We start from the raw sequence: 16071 nt of genomic DNA, 5'->3' as shown, positions 1-16071 counted from the left end.
AATCGGATCAACCGCGCGGCGGCCTCTATATACCGATCGTAAATAAAGCCCAGCTCGCGCGAGCTGCACACATCCGAAAGGCAAAATCCCGCCGGTCTGACCCATTGAAGAGCAGACGAGCGAGAGCCAAAAAACCAATACGTATAGTGCACCGCGCTCGGAAATCCAATTACACGCGCAATCGCCACGGCCGGGAGAGAAAAAAATCGGACAAAGCGCTACTGCAACTTCCCGGTACAGACGCCCATGGCAGATACGGAGTATATAGAGGAAATCCGAGCGCGCAGTTTCTCTTTTTTTTTTCCCGTTAAATCCTCCCCCGAGACAGAGAGAGAGAGAGAGAGAGAGAGAAGAAAAAAGGGCCAAGACGCGCCGAGGGGAAAAAACGAGGCGCACATGGGCCGGCTGCGGTGTCACGTGTCGGCCAGATTTTCCCGCGGCGAATTTCCACTGATGCCGCAGCACGTGGCGGTTTACTGGGATAGGCCGGAAGGGCCGAATAATAATAAGTCTCGCGCAACTGCAGGTACAGCTCGTTATGGGCCCGCCGCTGCGAGACTTTCGCCGCGCATTTGGCGCACAGATTTTCGAGCTGTATCCTGGAAAGTTTAACTATATATACTCTTGACGGACGCCAAGTTAACGTTTTCGAAACGAAGAAAAAATACTCGCTATCGAGCGCATACCTCGAGCGAGGCCTTTTCTCACCGTTAAAATTGCTATTTTATATCTGCAGGAGGACTGATGCCCGGTGTGTATATTATTGAAAAAAAGTTCACGGCTCGCATAATGCATCGAAAGCCGCTGCATAGCTCCGGAAAAGTATTCGAAAGGAAAACACAGTCGGGGAGAAATTCGAATGATCATCCCGAGCCAAAGTGCCACATTCACAAAAGTGTCGATAATAGCTGGGCTGCGCCGGCGGAGGGTCATTCTCTCGATGGGCCATTTGGTGGGCAGGTAAAATCGGCCGGGGATTAGATTGCGGTGTAAATCCATATACCCGCAGCCATTGTCCGCTTCACGCCTTTGTGCGTTATGTATATATATGTGAAAAGCTCCTTTTCCGAAATTCAAAACGCGAGCGTCTCTATTACCCGAATTATTCGAAATTTTCATACAAACATTCCAATACTGCAGGATAAAAAATATCGAAGAAAAGTCCGCTTGAATGAACTCGGGCCCACGCAAGGGTGCGCGCATCAGAGAAAGGAGGCGGGACACTTTAATCAGCCTGACCGCGGCAAGGCGCTGTGTGGCTCTGTATCCATCTGGCCTATACCTACGCGGTTTGAATAACACTGAGGCGACGATCTTCTCGCGCCGCTTTCCGTGGAAAGGATTGATGATTACCGAGGATGATCCGACCTCGAGTCGATTATATTGGACACGGAGGGATAGACGATGGATGTTTCGTTAGTCACGGCATCGATGATGGGTCAATTTTTCCGGGAAATTCATTCGTCATCGAGCGAGTCGAAAAGTTGAAAAATCCAGCCGAGTCAGCGGCTCTCCTCTCCAGTGTGTGATTTTTTTTTTGTTTTCTCTATAAAATCGATCGAAAACCTGCTGCCGCTCACGAACGAGTCGCGCTTCTGAAACACAGTTTCCTCGTCGTTTTGCGGTCGGCGGCGATAGGGGACCGGCCGCGAGATTATTGCAGCAGTGGAAATTTTCGCTCAACTGCGGTTTTAATTACGCGAAATATTCGAAAACGTAAATCCAGAGGCATCTCGCGTGTTTTCGGAGCAAACACACAGTCGGCACGGTTATATCCGAAAACAAATTTTTTTCAACAGCCGCAATCTCGTAGCGACTCTTCGCAAACAGATCTAGCACCGATCTATCTCTCTCTCTCTCTCCTCTCTACGCGAGGATAATTACGCGCGGACGTAATCGCGCGACTACGGCTATTGTGTAGTTCGACTTCCTTGCGACTCGCGCATACCGGTTCTCGTGTATGTACGCGGTTATTATGCACAGGAGTATCGATCTTGACTTTCGAATTTCGCAACGCGCTGATGTGCACTTTTCTCGTTGTGCATCGATTTTTCTATACCGACTCGGCCCGATGATTATCGGCGCAGTTCCGCGAATCCGACTGGCTTTTTTTTTTATTATTGTTCCTGCGCGGCAGTAAAAAAAAACCGATGAATTATATACAGGCTGTTTACACGGGGCGTATAATCGAGGGACTGTTCGATAGCGTGTGAAAAAAATTCGAGTGCTCGAAGCAACTCGAGACTCGTTTCTATGATAATCTATGTATACGAGTGTGTGTGTGCGCGCGCGTGACTTTATATTGCGCCGCGTCGTAGTAAAGGCTTTGTCATTTCTTGCGGAATTTCGAAGGGTTATTGACCAGTTTCCCGCGTAATCGTGTTCGGTGGGAATCAGAAAATTAGCCATCTGTCGCGCGCGGCGTATTTAATACGAAAATACGCGACGAGATTAGGCTGCGCGTTTCTCAGATTTGTTTATACTATAGAGGCTCCTCGCGTTTGCCGTATTAGAGCTCGTCACGCCGCGGAAGTCCAACACAGAGAGCAAATGTTTGCAAAGATAACGGCTGTGTGTTTTTTTTTTTTTTTTTCGACAGATCCAAGGATTGGAGAACGCTACCTGGCTGTTCTATGCGCCGTTTTCTTCCACAGCATTCGAATAAAAAGTAAAATATGTATTTTTAGATCGCGATTTTGCAACCGCGCCGCCGAAGCTTTATTGTTATTTCATTCGCTACTAGAGCCTTACGTAACCGCGGTAGACTCTCCTTGAAGCGCGCTCGCGCGTCCACATTCGAAAAAGGATAATCGATTTCTTTAAACAGTCCGCGCGCTTCGCGCAAACAAAACGCCGTCCGATCTAAAAATAGCGGTTTTCCCATCGCCATCTCGCATATACGTATATAGAGGAATCGAGTGAGAGAGAGAGAGAGAGAGAGAGATCTCCGAAAACTCCTCGTCCCGCCCCGGCTCTCTCCTCCGGTCATCGCTCGCTCGAATAACACCCATCAGTGCTGCATAGACATCATCAGACACGCGTATATCCATCCGTCGCTCGCGTTCGTCCGAGGTGGTGGGGAGAGACATACTGGCCGCGCCGCGAGCGAGCGGAGTGCCAAGGCGAACGAGCGAGCGAGACAACACTCTCCCGCATGACGTCAAGCACTTCTCTCTCTCTCTCTCAGCCGGTTCCGAAAGAGAGAGCAGTCGCTCAAACGACCAGTCGCTCGCTGATCCTCCAGTCGCGTAGAGCACTAGACTTGGACTATATTACAACGGCTTACACGCATATCGGACTGTCGCGACCTTGCCGATCTGCGCGATGAGTGAATCCTACAGTCGATCGGCAGTGCGCGCTGGCTCGTGAGCATTCGCAGAAACGCCGAGCGAGAGGCCGAGCCCAGTAGCCGATCGTTGCCGCCGCCGCCGCCGCCGCCGTCATTCTGTGGTAAGTATTCTTTTTTATTTCGCTCTCTCTCTCTCTCTCTCGTACGTACCGATCACGTGACGCTCTCTACATATATCGGTTATTCGCTAGCTCGCTCTTTTGCAAACCGAGCGAGATCGTCGTGACGTATACAAGATCGTTTTAAGCGCCGTACCGATACGCGCGCGTTCCAGTGAATCCCTCCCGGATTTTCCACGATTTTCCACGATTTTCCTCCCATGCGCACAGCCGGCATGAATATCGAGGAATCTAGGAATATAAGCTACAACCGCTATACGTAGACACGCTTAGCCGTCGGCTCGGAAATAATCGTCGCGCGAGGTCTGTAACAAAATAATGCCTTTTAAAAAGCTCCGGCAATTTTGCTTTATTCGCTCTTGTGATGAGAGTAAATCGTTTTCGCCGTATAGTACATAGCGCGCGGTGCAGCGCCCGGAACTTTCACTGCTGTATCAAGCAAGCGCGTAACTCTGTATATCGCTATATTGCTCCCGAGGGGCATTAATGAAACGGTGTCATTGCACCCGTCCTCGTCGCGTAACAGCGAAAAAATGTCGTCGGGATACCTGTATCCTATATCGTTTATATATAGGTAAGATTGAAAGTGAATTTCTCTCCGGGCGGCTACTCCTTCCGAGGCAATTGCTCTGATCGCGCAGCTCGCAGACGACAAGTGGCTTAATTAATGTAAAAGGAGAGGGCTAAGCACGAGCTGAGCGATATAGAATAATTATTAACTTTCCGAAGACAATGAGGGGATCCACTTGGCAATTGGCCGGCATTATCTTATTACGCTGACACAAAGGGGAAAAATCCGAAGCCGACTCGAGCGTTCTCACGCGCTTGAGACTGTCCTCGCATTAAATCGAATTTCCAACACAAATGCGCCCCGACAAAAGACCAACGACCCATATACATATATTATATTTCCGACACGACGATAGAGCCTCGCGGCAGCGAGATGACGTTCCGCCTGCTGCTGCTGCTGCTGCTGCTACTCGCCCTCGGGCTGCTGGTCTCGGGCTTCGAGTGTCCGCCCTACCGGCAGTGCACCTGTCCCAGCGACGACCCGGGCCTGCTCGAGTACCAGCTGACCTGCTGGACCGGCAACTCGAGCACGCACACCTTCGAGCTGAGCATCACGCCGCACAAGCAGATCACCGTCCAGTGCTACAACTCGCCGGACTGGGCCGAGTTCGCCTCCCTCGAGCCGTCGCTCAAGTTGGGCGACCTCCAGGCGCTCGTCTTCAGGGACTGCCTGACCCTCGGCAGCGAGCACAGCGAGAAGCTCGCGAACCTCCTGGGGATCGGACAGCTGACCTCGCTCAAGATCGCCAGGTTCAACGGGACCCTCGCCAGGGACGATCTCAGGGTCTATCCCAGCGTGAAGAAGCTCTACCTCTCGGACAACCAGCTGGGCGACGTCAGCGTCGATCTGCTCAGAGGTGAGGGCTAGATTTAATAGCTAGATTTAGAAGCGGCACTTTAATTTCCCAACCCGATAACTACGCTAATTGCAGATCTCCGCTCGCTCGAGCTTCTCGATCTGCACAACACCAACATCCGGCTGCCGGCCGGCTTCTTCGATAACGCGACGACGCTGCGGGCCCTCGAGCTCGGCATCAACCAGATGCGTCAGCTGCCGGCCGGCCTCTTCGACGAGCTCCGCAATCTCAAGCTGCTCAACATCTGGAAGAACGGCTTTCGCAAGCTCGAGCCCGACGTCTTCCGAGGGCTCAAGAAGCTCGAGACCCTCGACCTCAACCAGAACCAGCTGCAGACGCTGCCGGCGGAGCTGTTCAAGGTCTGTTGAGTTGAAGGGAAGACAAAGATGGTCGCGAGTTATTTATCTAAAATAAATGAACAAATGAATAAATAAATTAATTTCCTACCCGAAAGGACCTGGAGAACCTCGAGCTGGTGAACCTCAGCCTGAACAACTTCACCTCGCTGCCCCGCGGCCTCTTCCGCAACAACCCGAAGCTCGTCTCCGTGAAGCTGCTGAGCAACAAGCGGAACTTGACCGAGCTGCCGGCCGGCCTCTTCGCCAACCTGACGAACCTCAAGTCCGTGGTGATGACGCGCGCTGGACTGCTCAGCTTGCCGGAGGATCTGTTCTGGGGCGCGACGAATCTCCGTAACCTCAGCATCGACCGGAACTACCTGGCCAGCCTGCCGCAGAAGATCTTCCAGAACAGCACGGAGCTCTACAGCCTCAGCCTGAGCTTCAACGTCCTCGACGAGCTGCCCGAGCGGCTCTTCGAGTACGCGACCAAGCTGAGCAAGCTCGACCTCTCCAACAACCGGCTCACCTCCATCAACGAGTGAGTTTCCCCCCCCCCTGCCTAGGTGACTATGCCAGTTGAAGAATTCGATCGATCGATTTTTTCCTCCCCGACAACAGCCACACGCTCATCGGCCTCGAGTCCCTGCGCACGCTCAACATGGAGAACAACTGCCTGAGCTTCATCCACCTGGAGGCCTTCAGCTTCCTGGGCAACCTCCGGGTGGCCCGCTTCGCCAACAACCGGCTGAGCCTCCACACCGGGCTCTACGACATCTTCGGCCACATATCCCCCTTCCACAACTGCCACTCCCTGGAGGAGCTCTACCTCGCGCACAACAACGTCACCGAGATGCACAGCGACTGGCTGGTCAGCAACGTCCGGCTGCGCGAGCTCGACCTCAAGCACAACGCGTTCAACTACCTCGAGGTACGTAATCGATTGGTCACGCAACCTTAGAAAGGAGAGAGCGTAACGCGCGCGCGCGCGCGCGCGACTATCCCCGCAGACCGAAGACCTGCAGTTCATCTCGAGCAGCCTGCGGGTGGACCTGCGCTTCAACAACATATCCCGCCTCGTCCTGACGAGCCTCGAGCTGATCGCCTCGAACCAGAGCGCGCCGCGCGACGTGACCGTCGAGATCGACGACAACCCCATCCGCTGCGACTGCGAGGTCTACGAGCTGCTGCGCTACCTCAACGGCGACATGCACCCCTTCGTCCAGAACTACGTGCACCTGAAGCCCGGCAAGCTCAGCTGCAGGAGCCCCGAGTACATGCGCGGCTCGCAGCTCTCGGAGCTCAAGGCCAAGTCGCTCAAGTGCCTGGTCGAGAGCGAGCAGCCGCGGCCGGGCGACCCCTGCTCGCCGAACGGCGGCGCCTGCACCTGCTGGCAGCGGCCCGAGGACAAGGCCCTGCTGCTCGACTGCGCCGCTCGCAACCTGAGCCGCGCGCCCGAGTGGATCGACGCCCGCGGCGCCGCCCGCATCGAGCTCGACCTGCGCGTCAACAGGCTCGTCGAGCCGCCCTCCATGTACAAGAAGGGCTACGAGAAGGTCACCAGCCTGAACCTCTCCCGGAACCGCATATCCTTCGTCGACGAGCGGCTGCTCTCGCCGAACCTCAAGGTAATTTCTTAATTCCTGCATTCCGTAAATCGCTGCATACTTACTCGGCTCGCACCCGCAGACGCTGCTGCTCGACGGCAACGAGCTCAGCTCGATCGACGCCAAGATCCTCGAGAAGCTCTCCAACTCGAGCAAGATCTCGAAGCTGACGCTGCACGACAACCCCTGGCGCTGCGACTGCTCGTCCCGCGAGCTCCTCTCCTTCGTCCAGTCCAACTTCCTGGGCATCCCCGACCTGCTGGCCATCAAGTGCGCCCAGGGCAACGTCTCCCTCGCGGAGCTCTCGATCGACGAGCTCTGCCCGGGCTCGAACCGGCTGCTCGTCCTCGCCTGCTCGCTCCTCGGGCTCTGCGGGCTGCTGCTCGGCTGCGCGGCGGCCCTCTTCTTCCGCTTCCAGCGGCAGCTCAAGGTCTGGCTGTACTCGAAGAGCCTCTGCCTCTGCCTGCTCAGGGAGGACGAGCTCGACCGCGACAAGAGCTACGACGCGTTCATCAGCTACTCGCACAAGGACGAGGAGTTCGTGCTGAAGGAGCTGGTGGCCAAGCTCGAGGACGGGCCCAAGCCGTACCGGCTCTGCATCCACATCCGGGACTGGCTGGCCGGCGAGTGGATACCCATGCAGATCGCCCGGAGCGTCGAGGAGTCGCGGCGCACCATAGTCGTGCTCTCGCCCAACTTCATCGAGAGCGTCTGGGGCCGCATGGAGTTCCAGGCGGCGCACAAGCAGGCCCTCAGCGAGAAGCGGGCCCGGCTGATCGTCGTGGTCTACGGCGAGATCGGGCCCACCGACGAGCTCGAGCCCGAGCTCCGGGCCTACCTGCAGACCAACACCTACGTCAAGTGGGGCGACCCCTGGTTCTGGCAGAAGCTCAGGTACGCGATGCCGCACAAGCGCGACTGCAGCGGGCCCCTCCTCGAGCAGAGGCCCAACGAGAACCTGGCCATCGTCAGCCAGCGGATCGTCGCGGAGAAGCCGAGGGTCAGCTTCATGGACGAGAAGCAGAACCAGAAGCTCCTGGAGACGGTGAAGGGCATCAACCGGAACTTTGCCGCCAACTTGGAGATCCGGGCGCCCCAGTGCACGACCGTCTGAATCAACGATCTTCCGAAAGACTCTGCCTATTATTACGTATAGTACATATAAGCATATACTTAAGAGGTTGCGCTCGAGAAACCTTTGAGAATACTAGGGACCGCGTGATCGAGAGCGTGCGTGTTAATTTCGAATGCCAGAATCGCGCGAGAGAGAGAGAGAGAGAGAGAGAGAGAAAAAGAGTATATTTTGTATCCGAGTACGTTAGAGGCCCTCGGGCCGAGTAAGCCGAGCGTCACAAGACTGAGTGCAGGCGTATGCGCATAGCTGTAACCGTTTCGTATATAGCTTGTATCGCAATGTAAATTGATTGACGAATCGCTTCCACCTTCCTTTAAGAATACTCAGGTCGGACGACTATACACACGCCATAGACCAAAGCACTGATGTTACCGATAAGCCGCGTCGCATCCTTTTGTATAATATACGATAACAATAAAAGTCAGACTGTACAACTGCACACGAGGCGTTTCTCTATCTCTCTCCAATCCCATGAGCGAACCGATCGCACCTTGAGGCCGCAGCTGCAGCTACGCCCAAAACTACTCGCGGCAAGGTCATTCCACCCCCCCCCCCCCCCTGACCTGGCCGCGGCGAGCGCGAATCGAAGAGCGACGAAAGGGCGCGTCTGCGAAAGCCGCGTCGGTAAGTAAGAGCAGAGAGACTCGGAAGGCCGCCGCCGCGGCGCGCTGATGCACCATCTCTCTCTCTCTCTCTCTCTCTCCTCCCTCTGTAGCTTGCTTGCGCGCGCGCGGATATTGATTTAGGGGTGGCTGCTGCTGCTGCTGCTCTCTCGGACACTCATCTCGAGCGGCCGCGGAGAAACACACCCTGCAGCAGGATGCTGCTCGCGGCATCGAGACTCGTCAGGCTGCTCCTCGTCTCGGCGATCTTCTGCGTGGGTGAGTCGATAGCCGACAAGCCGTGGCGTGCGATGGGTAACAAAAAACAAAAAAAAAAAAAAAAAAATTGGCAAACGCGTGCTTGCAGGCCTGTGCTCCGAGGATGAGGAGAGGCTGGTGCGCGATCTCTTCCGGGGCTACAACAAGCTGATCCGGCCAGTGCAGAACATGACCGACACCGTCAACGTCAAGTTCGGCCTCGCCTTCGTCCAGTTGATCAACGTCGTGAGTCTCTCTCTCTCATACACTCTGTGTCGCGAACGCCCCCACCCAGTCTCCCCCCGCGCGTCCTGCGCCCCGCAGCCTCCTTTTGTTTACCCCCGACTGGGCGTGTGTGCACGTACGTATAGTCAAGTATAAGTAAGACGCGCTTTGCAGAACGAGAAGAACCAGATCATGAAGTCGAACGTCTGGCTGCGCTTCGTCTGGACGGACTACCAGCTGCAGTGGGACGAGGCGGACTACGGGGGGATCTCGGTGCTGCGGCTGCCGCCCGACAAGGTCTGGAAGCCCGACATCGTGCTCTTCAACAAGTCAGTGTGCAGTACTATATATATATATATATATATATATATATATGTGTATAAAAAAAAAAAATAAATGATTGATAACGCGCGCAAACTGATTGCCATTCCGATCGCAGCGCCGACGGCAACTACGAGGTGCGCTACAAGAGCAACGTGCTCATCTACCCGAACGGCGAGGTGCTCTGGGTGCCGCCGGCCATCTACCAGTCCTCCTGCACGATCGACGTCACCTACTTCCCCTTCGACCAGCAGACCTGCATCATGAAGTTCGGCTCGTGGACGTTCAACGGCGACCAGGTCTCGCTGGCCCTCTACAACGACAAGAACTTTGTCGACCTGTCGGACTACTGGAAGAGCGGCACCTGGGACATCATCAACGTGCCGGCCTTCCTCAACGTCTACGAGGAGTTCCCCACCGAGACCGACATCACCTTCTACATCATCATCCGGCGCAAGACCCTCTTCTACACGGTCAATCTGATCCTGCCGACCGTCCTCATCTCCTTCCTCTGCGTGCTCGTCTTCTACCTGCCGGCCGAGGCCGGCGAGAAGGTCACCCTCGGCATCAGCATTCTCCTCTCGCTGGTCGTGTTCCTCCTGCTGGTCAGTAAGATCCTGCCGCCGACGTCGCTGGTGCTGCCGCTCATCGCCAAGTATCTGCTCTTCACCTTCATCATGAACACCGTCAGTATTCTCGTGACGGTCGTCATCATCAATTGGAACTTCCGAGGACCGCGCACTCACCGGATGCCCCAAATGACCCGCAGGTCTCTTTCTCTTTTGCTCGCTCTCTAAATTGCCGCTAAATTGCCGCTAAATTGCCGCTAAATTGCCGCTAAATTGCCGCTAAACTGCCGCTAAACTGCCGCTAAACTGCCGCTAAACTGCCGCTAAACTGCCGCGCAGATCAGTGTCAGTCATCATCTCTCTGTCTTATGCCCCCACAGGATCTTCCTCAAGATCCTGCCGGCGATCCTGCTGATGCGCCGACCGAAGAAGACCCGGCTGCGCTGGATGATGGAGATCCCCAACGTGACGCTCCCGACCTCGACCTACTCGGGCAGTCCGACCGAGCTGCCGAAGCACCTGCCCGCCTCGCTCGCCGCCAAGCCCAAGATGGAGGTGATGGAGCTGTCGGACCTGCACCACCCCAACTGCAAGATCAACCGTAAGATCCACCACACGGGCGGCTCGAGCGCCGCCGGGCCCGGCTCCGAGGCCCTCGCCGACAGGCGCGGCTCCGAGAGCTCCGACTCGGTCCTCCTCAGTCCCGAGGCCACCAAGGCCACCGAGGCCGTCGAGTTCATCGCCGAGCATCTGCGCAACGAGGACCTCTACATTCAGGTACGGCGCCGATCTCGGCTGTGCTCTGCGCTTGGCTATATGGTTACACGCATCTTTCCTTCCTCTCCTTCAATCTACAGACGCGGGAGGACTGGAAGTACGTGGCCATGGTCATAGACCGACTGCAGCTCTACATCTTCTTCATCGTCACGACGGCCGGGACGATCGGCATCCTCATGGACGCGCCCCACATCTTCGAGTACGTCGACCAGGATCGCATCATCGAGATCTACAGGGGCAAGTGAAGTGGCTCTCGCGTACACGACATGCACTGCAACGATCGCCGCGCGACGATGCGTCTGCGATTCGACGCGGCTAATTACAATTCGAGCAACTAAATGCTATGAATAATAAACGGGGAAAAAAAAAGGTATAAACAAACAAGTTATATATTAATAAATAAAACGAACGAGAACTAACGGAAAAAATAACGTATCGAATGGAATAATACACATTGCGAGGGTTGGGCGCGGCGCGAGCGAAGCACACGCGCGGGTTCTTTGTTGTTCGTTGAAATCTCTCTCGCGAGCTAGGCACTTGCAGATGAAAGCTGTGGGCGTCGTTCTCGCGGTCGCGCGCGCTCATGCCTACATACTATATTATATTATATAGAGGAGCTGAGAAAATACTCGTAAAGGAGAAAAAAAAATAAAATAACAGTAGATGAGGAAACGATCGCTTATTGTGTATCCGATTTTGTTGATATATATAAGGTATATATATATATATATATTTATTTATTTATTTATGCGGTATCACTGTAACGCATACACACACGATATTCCCAAGATACAGATATATATATGTATAACATATACAGGGAGAAAGAGAGCGACGACGATGATCTTCCCCTGTCCCGTGTTTTTTCTATATATTACATGACGGCATTGTTTTTAATCGAGAGAGAGAGGAGCGTGATTGATGTACACGTGTTGAATGATACTCATTACTTTTTAGCCTTTTGTACTCGAGAATGAAATTTTATTGTGACGCGCGCGACTACGTATTTATTGCAGCGTATAATAACACATGATGATACATAATACATGCATAATATATACCTATACATATTGTACCGCCGGGAAGAGAAAAAAAAAATATATATATATATATATATATATATCTGTGAATGTTTTTTATCGTATACCAGAGGAGTATTTTATTGACCGTAATCGAAGCACTATATGAAATACACGTATACATGTATAGGCCACCGAGTCCGTAAAATACTTTTCGAGCTTCTACAACATGCTATGATATAATAGATATAATAGACGACACGATGAGTTTTTTCATGTCAGTGTGTGCGATGAGAAAGTCCGTTTTTTATTTTATAGTTGACTTTTGAACCATACCGCAAGTATATACATAAAACACATAGCCGAACTATATGAGAATAATGAATAAATAAATAAACAAATAAATAATGAAAAGGTAAAAATTATATATATTATATATATATATATATATATATTTGTCGTTCGAGCGATAATGTGCCGAACGCGATTAAAAGAATAATGCAGATAACGATTAAAGAAAAACCAGTAAAGTAAAACAAGCAAAAAAAAAATGATAACAAAAAAGTGTATTAAAGAAGTTCGTTATTTCGTGTACGAAATCAAAGAGTTTGATCGAAGAAAAAAAGATAATTAAACGTTGCGATGGATACTCCTTTTTGCCGACGAGCAATCGACTATAACGACACTCGACACCGCGCCCCGTAATACACTATTATAACTATACGATATAACACACGCAGGATTTATTGAAAGAACGTTAAGAAAAAATGAGATTGATTTGCCGAATCTCGCCGTATACAAGTCCGAACAACGAAAGTGTTCATATGCACAACAGTTTTTTAGTTATACCTTACTCTTATATATACATACAATACTATTATTGTACTCGTTACGATAGATGTATGTATAACGTCCCGTCGTGTCTTGCATATGTAATTCCTCAGAAGAGAGTCGCGGTCGCTCACTCGCTCGAGAGATGCCAGATTAAATCTGAGAGCCAGAAAAAGTATAGAGAGACAGAGAGAGAGAGAGAGAGAGAGAGAATTTCGAATTTCACGAGACGTCACGTGTCTTCCCTTAAAAAAAAAAGCGCTGTATGGAAAAAATACAATAACTAGTTTAGTACCGCCACTTTGTTAAAGAAAAAAAAAAGACGATGAAGAATAATAAACAAAAAACGTAATAAAAGTGGTCTTACAAATTACTTTCACGCAAGAGGGTCGCTGGTCGCAATTTTGCCAACGACGCCGATTCGTTTTGTACATAATCGTCGCCGATCGTCGATCAACGCACTTGTGTTTCATTCTATAACCTGATGCTCATACTGCACATACGACAAACGAATGCGACCAAAGTACTTTTACAATAAATACTGCGTATACAACAACAATTTTCAAACCGATTTATGTACGTCGAAAACCCCCTACACACACACACATACACTCGCGCATCGCATTGTATGTGAGCCAAGTGACACGTCGGTCGAAGATAATAAATACAATTTATAATCGAGAGCTGACCATTAAAGTACTATTATAAAGCACGAGGAGTTTGAACTTGAAAGTCAAAGATTTTCGACGACACTACAATTATATTATTATTATATAGCGAAGCCACTGCTGAAATTACTTTGTAAGACGACGCCAAGGAAGCAATGTGAGCAATCACGAGACATCAGTGAACAAATAAAGTAAAATAATTATATAAAATGAAAATGAAGAAGAAGCATTAAAAACTGAGGAAAACGCTTTTTCATTGTCCGACGAGTAAAAGAGATGTGCGTGTGTCTGAGAGATAACATGAGAGAGTATTAATTTATAAAACTTACGAGAGTGATTAATGCAGAAACAGTTGATTTAAGATAATTAATTAGGGCATTGATCACAATTAGGTAAACAAAATGTAATCGTGTTCTCCGAGTTCTTAAAAAATGCTGAAACCGTAAATTCGACTTGAAAAAAAAAATCATGTCGTCAAAAATCCTCATAAATGTGTTCCTTTTACAACGCTGAATTATTCACAACATGAACTAACGAACAATATTCAGCATTTTCTAGGAACTTCGCGATGTGTCCCTTCAAGGAAAAGCGAAACTCTTCAGATAAATAAATAAATAAAAAAAAAATGATGTCGTCGATTACTGTGTAAGTCAAAGGGTTTCTATACGCCGCGTTTCTATTTCTAATCGTATGTACGAGCGAGGCTGATAGACACATAAAAAAATATATTATAACGACGATAGCGCAAAAGAGCAAGCGTATAACGTATAACTGTTACTGACTTTAGTATTGAATATTTGGTAATGATCATTGTCAAACGTCGAACAGTCATCAATCATTGACGATGATTACTAATAGCACATACGTCATTATTCTATTAATAAACAATAAATTAGTTAATTACTCGAGCGTTCTTCTTTCTTATGACCAAGGCCACTCAATCAAACAGTACGCTCGTAAATAGATAATAAATGATTTATTATTACAATTACCTCTTTTACGAAGCGTGTTTGGTTTAAAAATTACAATTCAGTATTCATCGATTCTTTTCGATCACCTATCTAGACGATCCGGTTTCAAACCCAGTCGTTGTATCACATACTCTGGCATGCAGAAGGTCGGATTGACTTCTTTCAATGACTTGTCAGCACCCAGCATGGAAATAGCTGTAAGACCAAACAGAGTGTGGAAAGGATCGACCATGTCGCCAGGTCGGTCGCTAAATCCACCAGTTTCCGTGTCCTGGCACGAAAGTATAAACTTTATCTGTAAATCAAAATTAAAATTAGACGCTTCCCAACAAACTAGTCTCAAAAATGAATTGTACTCTCGATCCTACCAGTCGGTCTTTGTCAATCCAGTGAAGATATCCGAGAATCGAAAGTGAAGACAGTACCCACCAAGAGTAACATACATCTGGCAGCTTTTCTGGTCTACCATTCAAACCTCCTGAGGGTAACTGTCTTTCACAAAGCCACCAGCCCAGTCTGTCTGCATCCACACAGTGTAAATCACCTGAGAAAGATAGCAGTGAACATGTACTGTATTTTTAGACAAACTGGTAGATTTAAAAAGATTTGCAAAAATCATTAACCAGTTATAGATAATGTTCCAACGCAACAATAAATTAAACCAGCATGGCTTTCAGCATCTGGTTTTGAGCCAAAACCACCATCAAAGTTCATGCACTTCAATACAAATTCAACAGCCTTTCTAACATCTATTTCCTCTAGGCGACCCTGAAATTTAATATTTAATATTACAATTGAGAATATGGAGATACCAATATAAAAGTAAGTAAAAACATCAATAGCTGTATACCAATAGAGCTAAAGAGGCCACTGCACAGAAAGAAAACCTTGTGTCTACTTCACCCCAAATGTCACCTGTAAAACTGCCATCAGGTTGCTGTCTTTCCTTTATATATTTTACAACTTTTTCAATGTCAATAGTCTCAAGTGCATCATAGATGCACAATATCTGAATAGCACTGAGTGTGTGAAGCATGTGAGGATCATGACCAACACTTGCACTGATACCACCACAATCGTGCTGACATTTTTTAATAAATTCTAAAACTTCATCTTTGTTTGTCTTATCTAATTGCCCCATCAAGTCAAGAGCAGTTAGGCCCCAATACATTCCAGAAACTCGCAGATGCTCCGTCATGCAGAATGTCTGAAAAATTATCAGAGAACATTTAATACAAAGCACAATAGTCGACAGGACTTCAATGTCAAACTTCAAACTCACGTAATCATCTTTATTTGTTCCATAGGAAACTAAATAATCGGTGTGTTTATCCAACAGTAATTCTGGAACTGTTTCAGACAGCTGTACATCATTCAATGGAAGGGCCTAAAATAAACAAAACTGCTGTGATTGCTTTTGCATGAAGTAAATATTGAGTTATTTAACACATTTTTGTCCTAAACATCAAATTTCGCAGATTGCAAAGCATAAGCGAAGGCTAAGATACAAGCACAGCTTTGACCGTATATTATAAACTTATCAACTTACCATTTTGCATTAATCATATACAGTGCGTCATGAGACTATTGAGGTTATTTTTTTCGCACTTCACGAGCGAATGGCATCTATATTCTATATGACAGCAAAAGGCACGAAAAATTAAAAAGCCTCAACCTCTTCAGAACACTGCACGCCCTCACTTTTATCATAAAAGTACGGATAAAAATCGTAATTCACGAGAAATTATAATAATAATACTCAATGGTGCAGAATTTAAAAAATATGAGAATTCATCGCGCTGCACGCAGACTCGCATGAGAGCGAAACTCGAAAGAAAACAGAACGTGCGTTGTG

The 16071-nt window shown here is 49.4% G+C and overlaps 3 protein-coding genes across 3 annotated transcripts; 2 read left to right on the top strand and 1 right to left on the bottom strand.

The window, feature by feature from the left end:
* The first annotated feature begins 3114 nt into the window (after positions 1-3114).
* Positions 3115-8414, top strand: LOC100120990 (toll-like receptor 2). The gene is made up of 7 exons (XM_001604527.6): positions 3115-3450; positions 4395-4895; positions 4971-5254; positions 5350-5774; positions 5855-6164; positions 6244-6861; positions 6923-8414. Exons 2-7 carry the CDS (start codon positions 4412-4414, stop codon positions 7952-7954), a joined length of 3153 nt encoding a protein of 1050 aa, XP_001604577.1. The 5' UTR covers positions 3115-3450; positions 4395-4411; the 3' UTR covers positions 7955-8414.
* Positions 8415-8795: 381 nt separating this feature from the next.
* On the top strand, positions 8796-10972 carry nAChRb1 (nicotinic acetylcholine receptor beta 1 subunit). Its single transcript, NM_001247968.1, has 6 exons — positions 8796-8856; positions 8945-9081; positions 9235-9389; positions 9500-10150; positions 10331-10727; positions 10808-10972. Exons 1-6 carry the CDS (start codon positions 8796-8798, stop codon positions 10970-10972), a joined length of 1566 nt encoding a protein of 521 aa, NP_001234897.1.
* A 3230-nt stretch (positions 10973-14202) lies between these two features.
* On the bottom strand, positions 14203-16046 carry LOC100118415 (geranylgeranyl transferase type-2 subunit beta). The gene is made up of 6 exons (XM_001606512.5): positions 15766-16046; positions 15499-15603; positions 15067-15423; positions 14840-14984; positions 14585-14760; positions 14203-14511 (listed from the first exon to the last, which is right to left on the bottom strand). Exons 1-6 carry the CDS (start codon positions 15766-15768, stop codon positions 14299-14301), a joined length of 999 nt encoding a protein of 332 aa, XP_001606562.1. The 5' UTR covers positions 15769-16046; the 3' UTR covers positions 14203-14298.
* Between the last annotated feature and the right edge of the window lie 25 nt (positions 16047-16071).

This window comes from Nasonia vitripennis, chromosome 2 (genome assembly GCF_009193385.2).
Source record: "Nasonia vitripennis strain AsymCx chromosome 2, Nvit_psr_1.1, whole genome shotgun sequence".
In the NCBI taxonomy this organism is placed as follows: Eukaryota; Metazoa; Arthropoda; class Insecta; order Hymenoptera; family Pteromalidae; genus Nasonia; species Nasonia vitripennis.
This window is presented reverse-complemented; position numbering and strand designations above follow the sequence as displayed.

Coding starts and splice junctions, on each gene's coding strand:
- LOC100120990 (XM_001604527.6), top strand. CDS start 4,412: ATGACGTTCCGCCTGCTGCTGCTGCTGCTGCTGCTACTCGCCCTCGGG. Junction 4,896..4,970: donor CAGCGTCGATCTGCTCAGAG/GTGAGGGCTAGA, acceptor CGCTAATTGCAG/ATCTCCGCTCGCTCGAGCTT. Junction 5,775..5,854: donor CGGCTCACCTCCATCAACGA/GTGAGTTTCCCC, acceptor CCCCGACAACAG/CCACACGCTCATCGGCCTCG.
- nAChRb1 (NM_001247968.1), top strand. CDS start 8,796: ATGCTGCTCGCGGCATCGAGACTCGTCAGGCTGCTCCTCGTCTCGGCG. Junction 9,082..9,234: donor TCGTCCAGTTGATCAACGTC/GTGAGTCTCTCT, acceptor CGCGCTTTGCAG/AACGAGAAGAACCAGATCAT. Junction 10,151..10,330: donor ATGCCCCAAATGACCCGCAG/GTCTCTTTCTCT, acceptor ATGCCCCCACAG/GATCTTCCTCAAGATCCTGC.
- LOC100118415 (XM_001606512.5), bottom strand. Junction 15,424..15,498: donor GAACAAATAAAGATGATTAC/GTGAGTTTGAAG, acceptor ATAATTTTTCAG/ACATTCTGCATGACGGAGCA. Junction 14,761..14,839: donor TGGAACATTATCTATAACTG/GTTAATGATTTT, acceptor TATCTTTCTCAG/GTGATTTACACTGTGTGGAT.